A 17,800-nucleotide genomic window follows, 5' to 3' on the forward strand; every position below is an offset into this window, starting at 1 on the left:
AGTAAGGATAAAAAGCAAAAGTCTAGTAAGATTCTGTGTGTAACAGACCTAAAATAAACTTTTACATGTAACCACCAGAAAAGCTCTGCAGGATGTCACTGCTTGGATGGCAGTCTTGGAGAAGGTTCCAAAAGGGGAATAAACTTCATATTTTGGTTCTCCATTTCTCAAGAGACTCCCTTGCTGAATAAACAGGTTCTGTGCAAGGACCTTGAACAATATTACATTGGCACAGCAATCTTGATAGATTTCTGAAATGAAAACAAGAAAAACTGGATAAATAGGCCTAGGTTCTTACCTTGTGTTGGTTTTCACTAATGTGTTGTTTTGTTTCTGTTTTTTATCCCACCCTTACCTTTTCCCCTCACCATTTCAGAAACATTGTGATCGACAGAAATCTAACCTACGGATACGCTTCAGGCCTTCACTTTTCCAGCATGTTGGCCTCCACTCTTCTCTAGCAGGGAAGATCCAGAAACTCACAGTTAGTAAAAAATATTTCCCTTCCTTTACAGTGCAAGCTGATTAAATGAAAAACATTGTGGAGAAAACAGGCCTTTTCTTATTGTCTTGCATTTTCAAGCATGATGTGTATTGCTCCAGCTGGAATTAAATCTGATACAGACTGGTTGCTATAAAGTAGAGGAAGTGCTAGTCCAGCTTATATATGTGGGTTTTTGCGAGGGGATATTTTTTCTAATTTTTTGCTTTAATGGAATGCCCATGTTACTGAGCAGTACAAGATCTGATGCACCCAAAATGAGTAATGCATTCATTTTCCATTTTATGCCAATGTTTGTTTTAAGTGTAACCACTTGGGAAAGGAACATAATAAACAAGGTTGTCTGACCATCATGATGTTTGTCTGTCTTTCAATTAGGATAAAGACTTCCTGAAACCATTACTGCATAAAATCCATGTGAATCCACCTGCAGAGGTTTCGACATCTTTAAAAGTCTACCAGGGGCATACGCTAGAAAAAACCTACGTAGGGGAAGATTTTTTCTGGGCTGTCACACCAGTTGCTGGAGATTATATTCTCTTTAAATTTGACAAGCCAGTCAATGTAGAAAGGTTAGTAATTACTTGCTGCTGATCTCATATATGAAGTTGCTTGTGCCAAGAATGCTTTAAGGTAGAATTTGGGGCTGTCATCATAACCTAAAGCGAAATGGTGTAGGACATTGGGAGTTCAGCTGAAACAGTGATCATTACTGTCTTCCCTCTAATTCTTTTACTATGATGAATTTTATCTTGCTTTTAAATTTTATTTTTCATTTAATATGGAACCTTTTTGAAAAATGCAATACAAAACCAGTGCTTCTGTGATGCAGAGAATTTAAAAGAAGCCAATTTGGTCCTATTTGTATTTGGTTAGTCTGTTTCTAATTACAGAGCAATTGTACAGCATGATGTGTGCTACAGTGTGTTGTGCCCTGTGGCCTTGGTCCCTTTGTTACCCAGATCAGAAATCTTGCTGGAGCATATAAGGATGTCCCCAGACCTGAAAGCTGGGGACTCTGAAGGGGAATATTTTTAAGATGTAGATTTAGGGCTTGAAACAAGTCACTGTGCTAAGATTCCAGGTTGACCTGTTTAAAAAATATTAAAATGCAACAAAAAAGGGGTGTGTGCTTTCATAATACAAATATCTGAGATTTGATGGAGGACTAAAGGTGACTTCTTTTCAACTACTGGTCAGATTAATTACGGGTAGTCAAGAGTAATTAGGACTGTAGAGATTAATCATCCTTCAGTCTTCTTGAGACTCATTTGCTGTTTTGCTGGTTACTGTCTTGCCAACATAGTAATTCAAGATTTATAAAATACATAGTTTATTTAATGTCCAGTTAAGTGTTGCTATGTTAGTGGATTCCTCTTCTCCTTACTTCACAGACCTTATGTGGGTTTTTTTTAGACCAATACCTATAGCCTGGTAGAACAAAGTTTCTTTGAATCAATTTGACTGGATGTTTTTCTTGTGAAGGAGACATTTTTGCTGTCCTGAACTGAATCCAGTTAGTCAACTTGGGTACCTTGGTACATAATCAAAGGCTAAGTCTTCACCTTGGGTTAGAACAACACTGAAGATCAGTAGTTCCCTTGTGACTGTGTTGTTCCAAACTAGTCTGATACCTAAAACCCAAGGTTGTTGTTTGAGATGTCAGATTACTCTCTTAGTTGAGTGCTATGCTTTGAAAGACTTCCCTGGTTGGCTTTCCAAGGTGCATGTGTGGAGGAGCATAACTGCCACACCTCCTTGGATTAAAGGCAAAATATTTTTTCTGTGCTAACAGTTGAAAAAATACATTTTTTTTTATACCTGCTGCCTTAATGCTGAAGGGAACTAGGGGAATGAGGAAAGTACTAATTATCTGTGTAAAAGGTGGGAAAATAATGTTCATTGTTGTGCCCTGGAAAATTGTAGCCAGGCCTAAGGTAGTTATGTCCACCTGCTGTGTTAAGAATAGTCTTAGCTGTAGAGGATTATATGTTTTGTTTTTTTGGGGGAAGAAGTGGGGTTTTTCAGAGTCTTGGGTTTTTTGGTTTAGGGTTTCTTTTGTTTGTGGGTGTTTGTTTTGGGGGGGGGGGGGGTTTGTTTGGCTTTCTTTGTCCTGGGAGGTTTGGTGGTTGTATGTTTTTTGTGGAGGTTTATTGGTTTGTAGGATTTTTTTTTTTATTGGTTTTGGGGATTTTTGTGTTGTTTGGTTTGGTTATTTGGTTGTTTGAATTGGGGGTTGTTGGTTTTGGCTTTTCCTTGTTTGTTTTGTTTTGGTTTTTTTATTTATTGAAGAAATGCATTTTAGTTTTAGAAGAAAGGAAACATCTTGCATTCTGTTGCTTCCTCAAAGGAAGTTCACAATTTTGTATGATGCTCCCTATTCAGCTATCATTGTAAGCCATTTCAAAGTTTACTATGACTTTTAGCTTCTATTGCCACAGTGTCCTCAAAAAGACAGTATTTTACCTTTCTGAAGTCAGTGACTAATTAGATTTACAGATGTTGTAATTTCAAATTACTGGGGACTTGTTTGTCTGTGTAACTTGAGCAGCAACTGCAAATTTGGCAAGTGCAGGTCTAGTAGAGCAGTGAAGTTTCCTGATATTTCAAGGATGCTTACTGAAGCAGTCAAAAATACAACTGTGACTGGTAGACTGAAACACAGAAAAGGGAAAATGGACCAAGCACGAGGAAGACTTACCTGGTGGGGAAATGTATCTGATGGTGGGAATTAAGAGAAGAACACACTTTTTATAGCAATCTTGTGTCTGTGAAAAGATGCAACAGGCTTTTTCTTTTTTCTTTTTCTCTTTTAAGTTTTAGAAGAGCTCTTTGAATTTAAAGGAAATTTTGTCTGCCAAGTCAGTTTGAGGTAACTGCTTAGTAACTGCCATAATAAATTTATGATGAAGAAGTTTTTTAATGGAAATACTGACCACAGCTCTGACTGGATAAATAGCACATCTGTTGCACTGTGACTGACTTATTCCTGTAGTTTATTTTTCCACACCAAATGTTTTGCTGAACTGAATTTGAGTTTTCTGCAGTTCAGTAATTAGCTTTCATTAAGTCTTTAAATATTTAATTTTTGAGATCTGAGAATATTGTCAGGGATAACACTGTCAAGGATCTCTTAACTTAAAGTGAGAACTGAGCTCACTTCACTGAGCAGAAAGTAGCATTTGTTCCTATTTTATGCAAGACCTGGCTGGCAGATTCCTGCTGAATATTGAGCAGTCAAATAGATGGTGGTTGTTCTAAACCACACCTGGAGAACAGGAACATGTAAATTGAAACATTTTAATGCTTACTTTAGTGACAGCTCTTGTACTGAAGCTTTCTAGATTCTTTCCAAGCAAAAGTTCTCCAGCCAAAACACCCACGTCTCTTAATAGTAATCTGGGGTCTTATCCTTTGCAATAAGAAAACATACATTTCTTTCAATAGAACATCCTTAAGAAGGAAAGTAGATTGAAGGAGGTTCCTCTTAAAAAAATTGCTTAACAGTGTTAAAGATATGTTTGGTTTTGGTTGGTTTTTTGTTTTATAAATAAAGGGATGGACTGTTCTCTAAATGCTCAAAACAGCCTGCATTGTAAAGATAAATAATATTGAATGTCTGTGCCCTCAGGTTTTTGCATAATTATTGAAATCCACTTTGCTGTTTTGGCATGTACATTGCTGTTCCAAGCACAGATTTATTTATTAAATCTGACAGTTATGTATAAGAGTTTCTTTATGAACTAGTCAAAACACATCTGAGAAAGGCATTCCATCGCAGCGCTTAGGTGATGCTGATGTTCATCATCATCCCAACCACTTCTTTTTTGACCAGGTTTAGAGTCCTCCCTATAGGTGTGATTGACACAAATCAGATATTGTTTTCAAAGAACATATGCACTAATTACTTTGAGAAAACCCTTGAAAGTGCATAACTTACGGCTGTTCTGCAGTAGGAATTTAGAATGGGTATTTTTAGAAAGGGTTTCAGGTTTGCTTCAGTATAAATGCATTTTAAATGCTGACCTTTATTTTAAAAGAAAAAAGCTGCAGGAAAAGACAAGTATGTATTTTATACTGTGGAAAAATAAGAAACACCGAAAACCAAAACTCACCCCAACCTCACTAGTATACATACATACATTTGCTTTATATTTTTAAAATATGAGGCTCATTGTTTCATGTATGTAACTGCTTCACAGAATCATCAAGGTTAGAAGAGACCTTCAAGGTGATCTAGTCCAACCATCAACCCAGCACCCCTATCCCTAAGTGCCACATACAGTTGCCTCTTGGAAACTAATTGAGATGGTGACTCATCTGACCCTCCCCTGATGCAGCTTAAGGCCATTTCCTCTTGTCCTTTCTACTGAGACATGGTAGAAGAGACTGACCTTCACTTGGCTCCAACTGTAGGACTTTTGCTCCAGACTCTTCTGCAATACTGCTTCGTAGTGTTACTTGGAATATTTTCAAAAGGATTAGCTGCTTACTTTTTTGGGGGGAGGAGTAATGTGGTTTTGCTTGTAGTATGGGGGTTTTTTCCTTCCTTTTACCCCCATCACTGCTTTGATGCTTTTTTTTTGCATCACTCTATAGTTACCCCATAGCTGGTTGGCCTCTCCTTTTAGCAAATTACTGAGTAGTCATCCTAATGTGACTTTGACAATTAATGAAGTGATTTTATAAGGTACAACTTGCTGACTGGAATTTCAGTTTTAAAGCGGAATCTTTATACCTTGACAAACCACCTTGTAGATTACATTTACCAGCTTGTGCTCTGATATTGGCACAGATACTGGATGTGCAGTATTTGAGACTATTCATCTAATTTTCTGTATTATGGGCACTGGAATCACAGGGAACACATGATGTTAACCTCACTCATGTTTCCCATGGCATCCTCTCACAACAGAGTTAATAGTCATGCAAGAAAATATGTATTTGACTATTTAAACTAGAAAATCAATGTATCGAGTGTGAATAGAATCTTGTTGGACTCCTGGTAACTAATGATATACATTATTTTGTCTGCTTTGAAATTATTGTGACAGTGCTGAAAAATACCTGCAAAAAAAGTGACAGATGGGTTCATGATATTTTGTAAAGGAAAATAAAGACAGCTTTTAAAACAAGTTCTCTAGCAGTGAAAAATAAAATTATTTTTTTAACTACAAAAAAGTTACCAAAAAAGTATTCTAGCAGTCAGTCTTGTATGTATCCAAAATATAATTAATTATCCATCCTACAGGGATGCAAGTCCTCCTGTGGCTAGAGAGATACAAGATCAAATGCATTACATCAGGAAAAAAAACTTCCTAACAGCCTTCCAAAACTGGAAATGGAACTTCCTCATCATTTGCTTTTGCAGTAACAACCACTCAAAACCTAGCGACCTGCAAAATTGTTTTGGTTTTAGATGAGTACACCAGTGACTTGCCTGATGTATAAACTGTTATTTGTTCATAATCACTGTTCAGTGTAGAACCTCCCCTTCAGCCCAATACATTAAACCTTTTATGAGCAGTTTTAGCTCAAGAACCATGTAAGTGCGTAAACATAGAGTGTATAAGTTGGAAGTAATCTTTAATTCTGATTCTAGAGATATATGCTATTAAAGTGCAACACCATTTTTATGAAGCTTGTAATGGTCATGTCAGCTGATAGGAAATATTTGAAAATCTCTGAGTGTATTATTTTAAATGTTTTGGTGTTTGTCGGTACATTTCAGGTGGGATAATACTTTTAGTGTACATAACAGAGAATTTGAGAACTTTGGTTTTTCTGTTTGCATAAGCTTCTGTACTAATGAGTAGAACATCCTCAAATGGATGCACTGACAGCAGGGATTTGGCAGGCAGGCTCCCAGGCACTGATGCTGTTTGCTCTGGGCATGGAATTCTGCCCATAACAATGAGGCCAGGACTTCATATGAAAAGGGAAAAAAACCTCAAAGTATGGATCAGAGACAGAAGAAAAGAGCTGCCTAAGCCAAGGACATGCTGCTTCTTCCTTAATGGTACTAATATCCAAGATTTGTGTACTTGGCAGTGTTCCTGGGTTTATAGTTCTTAGTCAGAAATCGTGGAGGCTTAATGCTGTTGCCAGAATGTTAAATGTCTAATGCCACTTGAGATACTCTAAAATACATCACATGATTTCCAGAAGGACTGGAGTCTCTGAGATGTCATAATTGCATCTTTCCAGCCTTTGATGAGGTCACATACCCAAGTGCAATCTCAAATGGTGGCAAATGCCTGTGTATAGGAAAACTGAAGGGAGTTATCTGTGCCTCCCCAGCCAAGCTGGAGGGCTAAAAAATGTTTATGTGCATACACCCACATATACACACACACACAAAATTCAAAACCCCAACAAAGCCTTTCTGCATCTCACTGGACTAAAAATTCAGCAGAAGGAACCTTGTAAAAGAACAATCAATCAACCCCAGCAAAAAATGCAAACAAAAAAACTCTATCCATGAAATAGAAAAAACCTCAAACCACCTCCAAAATGAAAAATTTAAGATTAATTTAGTGCCAGACATTTTTATTACAGTTGATATGAGCCCACTCCAGAGAGACAGTGCAGCTTTAGAAAGTGGATGTCACAGTCTTATCTGGGGAATAGTGGAAGAGTAGACCAGAGAGTGAGATTTTCTTACATAGCTAAATACCTTCTACACATGCTGCACAAGTGAAGAGGGTTAGGAAATGGTACAGGTTTCAATGATTCAGATTGAATTTTGAAGTGGTGTGAGAAAATTAATTTCTTAGGCATGTGATAGATAAAACAGACTCAGACCACTCCCCAAAATCCTTCCATCACCTCTTCAGTCAAGCTACTTTGTGGTCCATTGACAAACATGAGTAAGTTCAGCCCTTTTGGTGCACTGGGTTGACACTTCTGTGAAAATGGGGAATTCAACCCTTGCAGCTCTCACCCATGCAGCCCAATTTATATAAAGACACTTAGATGGGCTCATTTTGTCAGAGGAAGTGAAATCTTACCATGCATTTTGCATAGAAGGTAATAGGGTGGGGGTATTTTTTGTTTTGTGTTGTTTGGGGAGGCCAGGGCATTTCTTCTTTGTTGGTTTGTGGGGAGTTTCTACTGAATTTGGAATTACAAGAACAAGATATTATATATATAATATATATAAAACAAAAGCTTCCACTACATGCTTACCTATTGTGAGTACTTGGCAGATGCATATATATAGACTGGAGGAATTACACTTTTTTTGAAAGTATAAGCAGTTTTTTCAAATGACTTAGTAAGAGGCACGAAGAATAGGAGAATAAATTGAGCTTGAGAGAAGGAAAAGAAATGATTCATCTTCTCTTTGTGTTTTGCATGAGGAAATAGTGCATGGTTAATACTGGTTTCCAGTGACAGTAGAATAACACTTCCTAATTAGGATTCTGAGAAAGTGACACAAAGGAGGTAGATTAGTTTTCTTTTACCACATTTGCATCCAGTGATCAAAAATGCTGGATAGAATTGGTGAATAATCATTCTTGCAGTGGATGATGGCATCTGTAGAAAGCCAAAAAATTGCTGACTGAATATTGCTTTTACAGAAATTCATGTTGTGCAGAATTAAAAACTCTAAGGCTGCATGTTGCTATGGATAATTTGTTCAAAAGTGGAAGGAAACATTTCCTCTCTGCCTTCCTACCTATTTTCCTTTTCTGAAAATGGGATATAAAATACATCAGATTGCTAAAAAAGAGACACAGGAGGATATGTGAAGGAAAGGATTTGACTCCTGATGTTTACAGAGCACAAAGGCCCACATTCTTATATTCTTAGAATCTGATTTAGTATCAGGTCAAGTAACTTGTTTCCTTCAAAACAAAACCCAGATATATTGACATGAATTGTGCTGTTTAAAGTATTTTTGTATACTGTTTCCTTTTATAAAAAATACATAATTGGCAATTTATTTAAATAAAATATAGAAGATTTTTTAACACCTAAAAGAACTCAAATGGGGTAATAGAGAGAATAATAGTTTTTTGGGCATAAATATGCTTGGATGTGAGAGAAAGAAGAGAGATTCATCCCTTTATAAGCAAGATAGGGAATGGGTAGAGGTGTGCATAGGTTTTTTTTTTTTTTTGAAAGCACAGGTGAAGAAAAAGTTTAGCTATTAAAAGAATAATATAGTCAGCAGTTCAGATTAGTAATATTGATTTATCCATCTTATGGGGGATGTTACAAAAGGTGAGAATCTTTCTGGGTGCTCACTATTGGAGGGGTTCTGAACCTGAGTGTGGGCTTTTAAAGTACCCTAAATAGTTGACTGCATTGGCAGACTAATGGTGTATTTTGTCAGTGTACAAATGATAATCACACTTCTACCTTCCTCTCCCTTTGTGTTTTAGGGTGTGTATGAATATTTGTTTCAGCTTATTGGCTGGGGGGGTTTTCCCCTCTATTTGTCTTGATTTTAGATACGTATCTAGCTCCATGGCAACAACTCAACCCCTCAAACTGGGTAAATACTGAAGTCACTGAGTATGAAAACAGAAGTTTTCTTTGCAGCTTTGACTTCGCTCCATTTAGTTTGGTGATTTGTGTTGTTTTTTTCTGTTTTTGTTTGTTTTTTAAACCTTCAGTGCTCTTGAAATTCTGTGTATTTCTTAATGCTACATGAAATATTAACACCTAGCCTTCTCTTATTCTCATACTGCATTGAGGTCAGGAGCAGAATGCATGTAAGTGAGTTCATAGATCTAATTATTTCTGGTAGAGAGGAGGTTTTTCCTCGGTGTTTGAATATCTAGAGTAGCTGGTTATTATCTTTGACCTGTGACTCTAAAAAAAAAACTGCCAGCAGAAAAGGTTCTCTTTGATTCAGATACATTAGTATTATACTTAGCAATTGTAAGTTAGTTACTTTTCTCTGATGACTTTGATCAAAAATGTTCAATTGTGTTCATGTTTGTATTTTTCCGTAAGGCAATAGTAGGGTTTGGTTTTTTTAATTTTAGGTGAATTTGTGTTTGGTTGGGATTACTATATTTACAGATCCATTGCTTTCAGAATTTTTATTTGAAGGAATGCTTCAGAAGGTGTTAGGTTTAAGCAGCAGGTAGACAAGGAAATCTTAGTGATTTTACCCTAAAAAAAAAAGTTAAGTAATTAGGGAGAAAAGGCATATATTTTTACTGTTTACATGGCCTGTAAATCCCAGGAGAGGTGTCAAAATAATTTAGCAATTGAAAGCAAAGCTATTCCCAGGTCCTTCACTATCTGTATTGAGATATACCTATCATAGTCTGAAAACTACAGAGCCCTAGAATCATTTAGGTTGGAAAAGACATTTGAGGTCATTCAGTCCAGTTATAAACCAGTATTTTTCTTGAAAGAAAAAAGGACTGGGCCAGACATCTTACTACTGGTGTAGGAATTAAATAAAAGGAAACAACCTCGTAATCCTATGGGTATCAGCTGGATTACTCTACTTTAGTGATTTAATGAGGACCTTAAATGTCCTGCAAATGTCTCTGTGGTTTTTAGAAATGTCTGTTTTACTTAAAAAATATCAAATCAATAAATCAGTTCATTAGTTAGGGGACATAAGAGTCTTCTCTCCACCTGGGAGGGAGAAACCCGTAATAATCTCTCATTCAGTTAAATATCTAGCATAACAGCAAGTTTGTAAAAAAGGTCTTGGCATATAAAGAGTGCAAACCCAAAGGGTTTGGGGAGGTAAAGATAGGTTCCTTAAAAGCCATTTCAAGGGTTTTTGAAAGGGAGGTTTAACTGACCTTTGTTTTGAAATTAGTTTTACTCTCTCAAGCTATTTCCAAAGAATCTCCATTGGAAAATCTCCCCTGTCAGAAAAGCAAGTTTTACAAAAGAATAGCTAATGACAATTATTTTAAGAGCTGTATAACATCTGTTTGTTCATAAATTAAATTTTATTTCAAATAAATTTTTCTAATTGGTAAATTTTAGTTTTAAACAGAATATTACAGATATGGATTGACTGTGTACGTGTATTTAGGCTTCTGTTTTCAATCTGTGTAACTTTTAGTGTCTAAGTAGGTGTTATCTGTCAAGTGTTGAAGCAAGGCTCAGATATAAAAATATCCCTTCCTTTCTAAACATAATTTAAAATGTGACATGAGCATGTGTTACATTTGTGTGTGCATATGGATTAACAGATAGTTAGAGAAAATATACTAAAATAGCAGGTTTGATTACATGGAAATCAGGTTTGATTAATTACTGCTGTAAATTGTTCTGGCACGGTGCCAACTCGGGAGTGCATTGCCCTAATGGAGTGACAACTGCTGAGGAGGGGAAGCTGCAGCTCAGTCTCAAAGCTGATGGCACAGTAGGAGAAATGGTTGGCTGTGGCTGTGTGCTTGCAGGCTTGTTTTTAAAACAAGAAAACAAACCCAAATAAATAAATGACAACTTCTCACAAACAAACAAAGCCCTCACTGCTACTGCTTCCCCTAAAAAACCCATCCAAAACTCCAAAGCTAATCACTGTTCATTGAGAGCACAGTCATCCCAGATCACAGGGAGTTTCTTTGTGGATTTTTAGGTGTGTCTTCTCAGAACTAAGTGCTAAGGGAAAGCAGCATGTCTGTGGTTTGGGTGGAGCCTTTGATGCCATTACCTTAGATGGCAAGTTCCATTTGAAATAAAGTCTCCTTTGAATTTTCAGTGTTTTCAAGAGAAAAAAATGGCCAGTACTGCTTAGGATGCCTGACTGACTAAGGAATGACTGGTTAGATCTATTAGGTCAAAAGACAGCAGAATGTACTTTTAGTTTTCTGGTCAGCTTTCCTGAGAGTTTTGTTTTGCTTACTGTTGAGATGTCCAGTGAAAGCATCTTCCTAGAAAAAAATTACTATTACTTGTTAGGGTTTTTTGGATGTCATTAATGTCTAGAAAGTCAAAAGATTTGTTTTGGAAGAATTGTGGATGTTTCAAGTAGCTTGTATACTTTGGAATTGACTAACCTAACATTAAAGTACAGTGTGGAAATTATTTTTCTTGAGACACAATAGTGAGTCTTATTTAGTCCAGTTCTGTTTCCCAGTACAACTGTGCAGTTCTGCTGAAACCAATGGAATAGAAATCAGTGTGGCTTTCTTGTATCCCAAGTTTGGGGTCACAGACATTTCTGAGCTGGGCTCAGAGAGCTGTTTTCTTGTACTTGTCTTGTAGCTATGAAGTATGGATTAATGGCAGGTATTCAACCTGGCTTCAGATATAGTGGATAAAGACAAGCTGGAATTTACATTTCTAACTGCATCTTAATAAATTGCAAATTGAGATAATGTTTTTAATTTTAATCAAGTAATAATTTCTGAACTAATTTTGTCTCTGGCTGGTGACATATTTAATGTTGAAGAGAAATTAACACTAAGTACCATCTAAATTCCAATTAAAGAAAGATTTGAAATGTGTTGATAGATTTTTACATATTAATTTAAAACTAATAAAAGTAAAATAGTCTTCCTAAAAGTGGTATCTGAGTAGGTGTAGGATCTAATTAGTTTATGACAGTAATCTGAATAAACTCCGGTCCACTAGAGAAAATGGCAAGTAGTGAACTATTTTCAAGCATTGATTCCACCTAGTGGTAAAAAAAAATATGATTACTGGTTTACATAATACATATTCAGAATAACATGAAGTTCCTGTCATATATAAAGAAAGAGGAATTAACTGTCTATTTTGTAACATAATCTACACATGTGCAGTACTGCAAAAGATGTTCAGAGTAGGCAGCTAGAATTTGAACACTTCACTGATTGATACTGATAGGGATGGCTTAGATAATGTTTCAAATATATTTGTCCAATTAAAAAAAAGTTAATTGCACAACTGAGTGAGTGTAATGGGGACTTTGTACATGTTTAAAAAGGTACAGGGTTTTTTTATGTGTGTCAAAACCACGCTTTTATGGTTTGGGTTTTTTGAGGGATTTTTTTTTTTTTTTTTCTTAAATAAATCTGTCTTTGGAATAGAAGTTTGAATTCAGGTAACATGAAAGGTGTGGATGTGGGTTGGGTATTCCTGGCACAATATCAATGACATTTTGCAATGAACCATGGACTTGGGGAATACTCACCTGGCAAAATATTGACTTGGCTAAGTTTCCAGAAGTGTTTCAGAAGGGATCTGCAGAGTTCATCCTGTGGGCACAGTGAGAGGGTGATGTGTGCTGGGGAGAGGCTGAAGAAGGCAGGGCTCCTGCTTCTGGAGGTGACACCAGTGTGTGCCAGGCAGTAATGACTACAGCTTTGTGTAATGCAGTCTGGCAACAGCACATGATGCAAGCTCCCTTCCTGTGTAAAATACTGCCCAGCTGCTCTTTAGCAACTGGAAACCTTGACCCCTTCTGATCACAGTGATATGTGAAAGCATCTTATCCCCAGCTGATGTAGGCTCAATATAAAAATGATGTTTATCCTTGTAACATCTGTATGTGACAATTAACATGTAAGACAGTAACACAGCTGATTCTGATGGATGTATGTAGACTGTCTTTTGTTTTCCTTTTCATTTATAGGTACTTATTCCACAGTGGCAATCCAGAGCATCCAGGAGACATACTTCTAAACACAACTGTAGAAGTTTTGCCTTTTCAGGTACGAATGTTTTGATTTGTGTCTTCTCCATTACAGGATAAAAGCAAAGTCTCTTTATTGACTTTTTTAACAGTGAGGAGATAAAAATGCTTCTTTTAACTGTATGAACTTGATCTTCTGATGTTCTTCTCCTTCTTTTAACTGGGTATGTTCACAAAAGACTATTGTAACTATTCAAATGTTCATTCAGGGTGCAGTCTGCTACAAGTGCTGTTGGTAATTTCGAGGTGAAAAAGGCCATTTTCTTCCAGTTCATTGCTACTATTTAAAACAAAAAAATAAACAGTCTTCCCTCTCCTGTGTATTTTGGGAAATGGGAAATCTAAGTCAGTCTGCTATTTGTCTCAGTAAAAAAGTCTTAGTTCAGGGACTGACACACATCCAAACCCACTAGATACCAAAATATATAGATTCTTAAAACAGAATTTTCCCCAATTTCTTTCTCCCAATTTCTGATGTTTTTTCCCCATAAATGAGCCAGTTTTACCACAGGAGAATACCACACTATCTAAAGTATATTCTTGTTTAAGTCACATGTTATGGGTTCTCTTTCTTCTACTAGATATTGCAGCTAACTATTTATATCACAAAGACCGAGAGGATTAAGATGTTGCTTCAGACAAATTTATTTTATTTAGTATTAAAATGGCAAAGTATCTCTACCTTCCCCCATATACCTGGTGTAGGAATCTTGAAATCTAGGCTGAAATTGCCTTATGTTGATTCTTTTTTTTAAACTTTCTTTTTATCTATTTTTTTGAAGTAAGTAATTGTGAAGGAGTTCGTATCTCCATTTTCCCAGTCTACTTTCCTTAGAGCAGGCAAAAATAGGAAGTTCTTACTATTCCCATCCTTAAAAAGAAAATTGTTAGTTTGGTTCTAATTATAAAACATTACATGTGGGATATTATATCATAAGATCTGAGGGGTTTCTTTCTCAAGACCTGTGGAAATACATTCAACCACAAAAAACAGCAGCAGGCCTCACTTCATCTAAGCCCAAGATACCAAAATGCACAAGATCACGAGCAAAAATGTGCAGCAGGCATCTCTTTTTTTTGTTTTACTTGGTTGTGGAATGTCCCTCACTGGAGCATCCTTTAAGGAAGTAATGCTACAGAGGTTTTATTGCTATTGATGCAATTTGTGGGAAAGGTAAACAAGAAATTCTGCATCTGGCCTGTTCCTAAGCCACTGGTGTCAGAATAAAATATTGTCAGTAAAATAAGGTCAGCTGAGGATAGCAGCTCCTCAGGGCCCTGTTTCTCCACCTGGACTTCAGCAGAGCTAGAAACTCATTCAAGTATTTTAACCCTCATCTTCCTTAAGTAGAATTCAGAAAAACCAAAAAACCCTTAGAAACCAGAGTACCCCCAGACTGGATTTGTCTGGGATTCAAGCAGCATACTAAAAAACCCCTCAAGACAACCTATAACAAAAACCTGCCCCAAACACCCCAACAACAACAACAAGAAAGAAAACCAAAACACCTGTCCCTGAAATAAACAACCAAAGACATTCCCACCACTTTTTCAGCAGCCTTAGTTCAAAATAGGAATGGAAAGGAAAAGAAAAAGCTGATCAATTTAATCTCCATTTTTGCCAAGCATTTTTAATTAATTCCTGGGAAATTCCTAGAGTGGGTCTTTCAGTATTGGGTCATGGTTGTACTTTTCAAGCTGTTTTTCAAGATCTCTTCTACAATTTTTTTTGGTGCTTATTAAATAAAACTTACTGATTCCCATTGATCCCCATTTGATCCCCATCCATATAGTGAGGCAGTGATAATTGTGGTGCTTCCCTTGCTGGTCTGATGGCTTTCCATCTCACCCAAAGTCTTAGATCAAAAAGTAAGCTGTAAGTTTTCATTTGTGCAAGAGAGAAAGCTCTTTTTAAGCCATAGAAAAAGAAGGCAGGTCCTGCTTTTGCTTGTCTCCTACTGTGTGTGCCAGTACGTGCTAAGTATTCTGTTCACATGGCAATTACCATGCGAGCTTTATGGGGCACTTAGAGTACTTGATTTTTCTTCCCTGAAGCCAATTATTGTTCAGTTCTGGAACACTGCTGCTCTTTCTTTTTTTCTTTTTCTTTCCTTTTTTTTTTTTTTTTTTTTAACGTTTGCTTGTATAAGGCTATAAATAATTATATTGCAGGCTTGTTCTTAATTATTTGGAAAAAATGGATGCTGAATATATAAGAAGAGTGCACACACATTTGTTTTTCTCTGGCAAAGTCATATGTCAAAATAAATTATCTCATTTGTGCTTTGTTGTTCTAGAGTGAAGAACTGGTATTAAGCAAAGAAACCAAAGACAAACGCTTAGAGGACGGTTACTTCAGGATAGGTATGTAACACAGAAAAAAATGTGTATTCTTACTATTGCAACTCTTAAAGACATGTTTATTAAAACCAAAACAAACATAAACCTGAGTTTTTATCATTTATTTTTGGGTATATGACCCCATAGGCTTTACTTAATGTTGTATCCACTAATTCTTTTCAGAGACTGATGTACTGAACAGAGATCTCTCGTGACTCTCAGTAGTGTAGCTACGTCCAACTTTTCTGCCAGGATTGATCACCTGGATTATAATAGAGGTCTTTCCAGGTTTTGTAAGATCACCTCCTCTGTCCTGTGACTGCACAAGTGCTTTTTTGAGTTGTGTGCTTGCCCTGGATTTGAACCCACCCTACAGACAATCAGCTGTCTCATCACAGGATGAGATTGGCGTTTCAACAGCCAGATGGCTGTTGGAGAAGGTGCTTGGATACATGTTGTCAAGGAAGAGAAATTTTACCCATGGATTTTAATTAGTTGCTGGACAGAGTTTGGGCAATCCTGTTATAACTTTTTTTGTCATAATAAATTACAGTTGTTGTCTATATGGCTTAACTATAAAGTCTAACTGGACTTTTAAATTGAATTCTTACTCATCCTAATATAATTGAAGATGTTTTAAATAGGAATATGTTATGCATGAATTATATCCCTTGTCCTTAATCCTATTTGAAAACACATAAGCCAAAGGCACCATATTAGTTCTGTGATATTGAAAGAGTACCTGTGCCAAAATCTTCACAGAGTTTAGGTGTTAATGCCTTTAGACAGTTTCAAAGGTTTTACTCTTATGTGTAATCCTGTTCAGATTGGTGTGCACTGATGATGTGCCCCATATTGTTTGCTGCTGCAAAACTGGATCTGATGTCAAAATCACTCACTGCCTTTTATTTTGGGAATGATACTGGTTTCACTGTGGTTCTGTCACAATGATACTGTGAACTGTGATTCTACAGACACATTTTCTGGATTTTGTGCTGCAGTTTGTTGAACAGGACTTAATGATATACTTTTGCAGGGAAGTTTGAAAACGGTGTAGCTGAAGGAACAGTTGACCCCAGCCTAAATCCTATTTCATCATTCCGGCTTTCCGTGATACAAAATTCAGCCGTTTGGGCAATTCTCAATGAGGTAAGAAGTGGTAGAACATTAAAAAACATAACTGGAGAACGGGAGATTTCTTCATTCTGTCTTGAAGCTCTGACTTCTGGCTAAAACTAAAAATAGTTACCTCTTATTACTGAGAAATGTAATACACTAAACCATGACTTATTTCTTCTGATTCTCTCTTTCAGATTCATATTAAAAAGATTACAAACTGATCATGGAAATCTGCTTTAGAAGAAAAAGAAAGAATTCTTGAAAATTCTTCCTATAAAATCTGACATCCTTAGCAAGTCACAAATTGAAAATACTGAGCATGCACCTTATTCCAAATGTCATTCTTTTTCACTTGAACTCTACCTCTTGTGAAATCTACTGTAGATGAGAAGATTGTATTTACCCCTTCTTATCTGATCCATCCAGAAACTGATGCTCCACACTGATAACGTTCGACTGAGGCCCAAGTTGTCCTCCACTGTAATGTGACTTTACCATCTTATGGTTGCAGAACCCTGCTACGCTTAACCTGTACTATTTTGATAGTATAGTAATATAGAGTTGTACATATTGTTACATTCCTTGAAGAAAGAAAAATATAATTATTGTTAAATAAGTTTTATGAAGGGGGTACTTTCGGAGTTCCATTTATTTTCTATAACAAGAACCCTCTTTTATAGACTGTCAGGGATATATATTAAAAATGCTAGGGATATTTAATTTATTAAAATAATTTGAAAAGTACATATTTTTATGCGGTAAAATTTTAAATTGATATAGTTTTTTTATGAATTCTCTAGTTTAAGTTATCTTTCTACATTTTTCTTTGGAGATGCAAACATAAATTAATACCATATTTCAAATATACTGCCATGTTAAAAAGAAAACAAGATTAAGTTTCTAAATTATGTAGTTTTATACACAGAATCTGAATGATGTTCAGAGGCATAAACAGAGTTCTGAAGAGCATTATTCTTTGGGGCTATGAAATTTCACTATGTACAGTTTGTAGCCACATGAAAAGCATGTTGAAATGTCTTGTTTCATATTATGTACTAAATCTGCAGTAATTTTAGATTTAATCCATTGCATTTTAGAAGAATTTTTTTTTACTCCAAACCAGTTCTTTCTAAAAATATTTGTAAACAAATTCATTTTCTGTACTGAAAAAAAATCATTCTCCAGCTTTGCTTTGGAGTGACAAGAGACTACCTTTTATCAAAAGAATGAAC

The 17,800-nt window shown here is 36.1% G+C and overlaps 1 protein-coding gene across 3 annotated transcripts in view; it reads left to right on the forward strand.

Annotated features, from left to right (window-relative positions):
- The window catches only part of MGAT4A (alpha-1,3-mannosyl-glycoprotein 4-beta-N-acetylglucosaminyltransferase A), a 73,315-nt gene extending 55,618 nt beyond the window's left edge, over positions 1–17,697 (forward strand). For all 3 annotated transcript variants that reach the window (XM_041468582.1, XM_041468584.1, XM_041468583.1), the window contains 6 exons: positions 377–484; positions 881–1,074; positions 13,050–13,128; positions 15,407–15,473; positions 16,486–16,598; positions 16,763–17,697. In XM_041468582.1, coding sequence (XP_041324516.1) covers positions 377–484; positions 881–1,074; positions 13,050–13,128; positions 15,407–15,473; positions 16,486–16,598; positions 16,763–16,789 — 588 coding nt within the window. In that variant the 3' untranslated portion in view covers positions 16,790–17,697. The remainder of the gene's footprint in view (positions 1–376; positions 485–880; positions 1,075–13,049; positions 13,129–15,406; positions 15,474–16,485; positions 16,599–16,762) is intronic.
- The last annotated feature ends 103 nt before the right edge of the window (positions 17,698–17,800 follow it).

Source organism: Pyrgilauda ruficollis, unplaced genomic scaffold (assembly GCF_017590135.1).
Source record: "Pyrgilauda ruficollis isolate IOZ18807 unplaced genomic scaffold, ASM1759013v1 scaffold22, whole genome shotgun sequence".
NCBI classification, from domain to species: domain Eukaryota; kingdom Metazoa; phylum Chordata; class Aves; order Passeriformes; family Passeridae; genus Pyrgilauda; species Pyrgilauda ruficollis.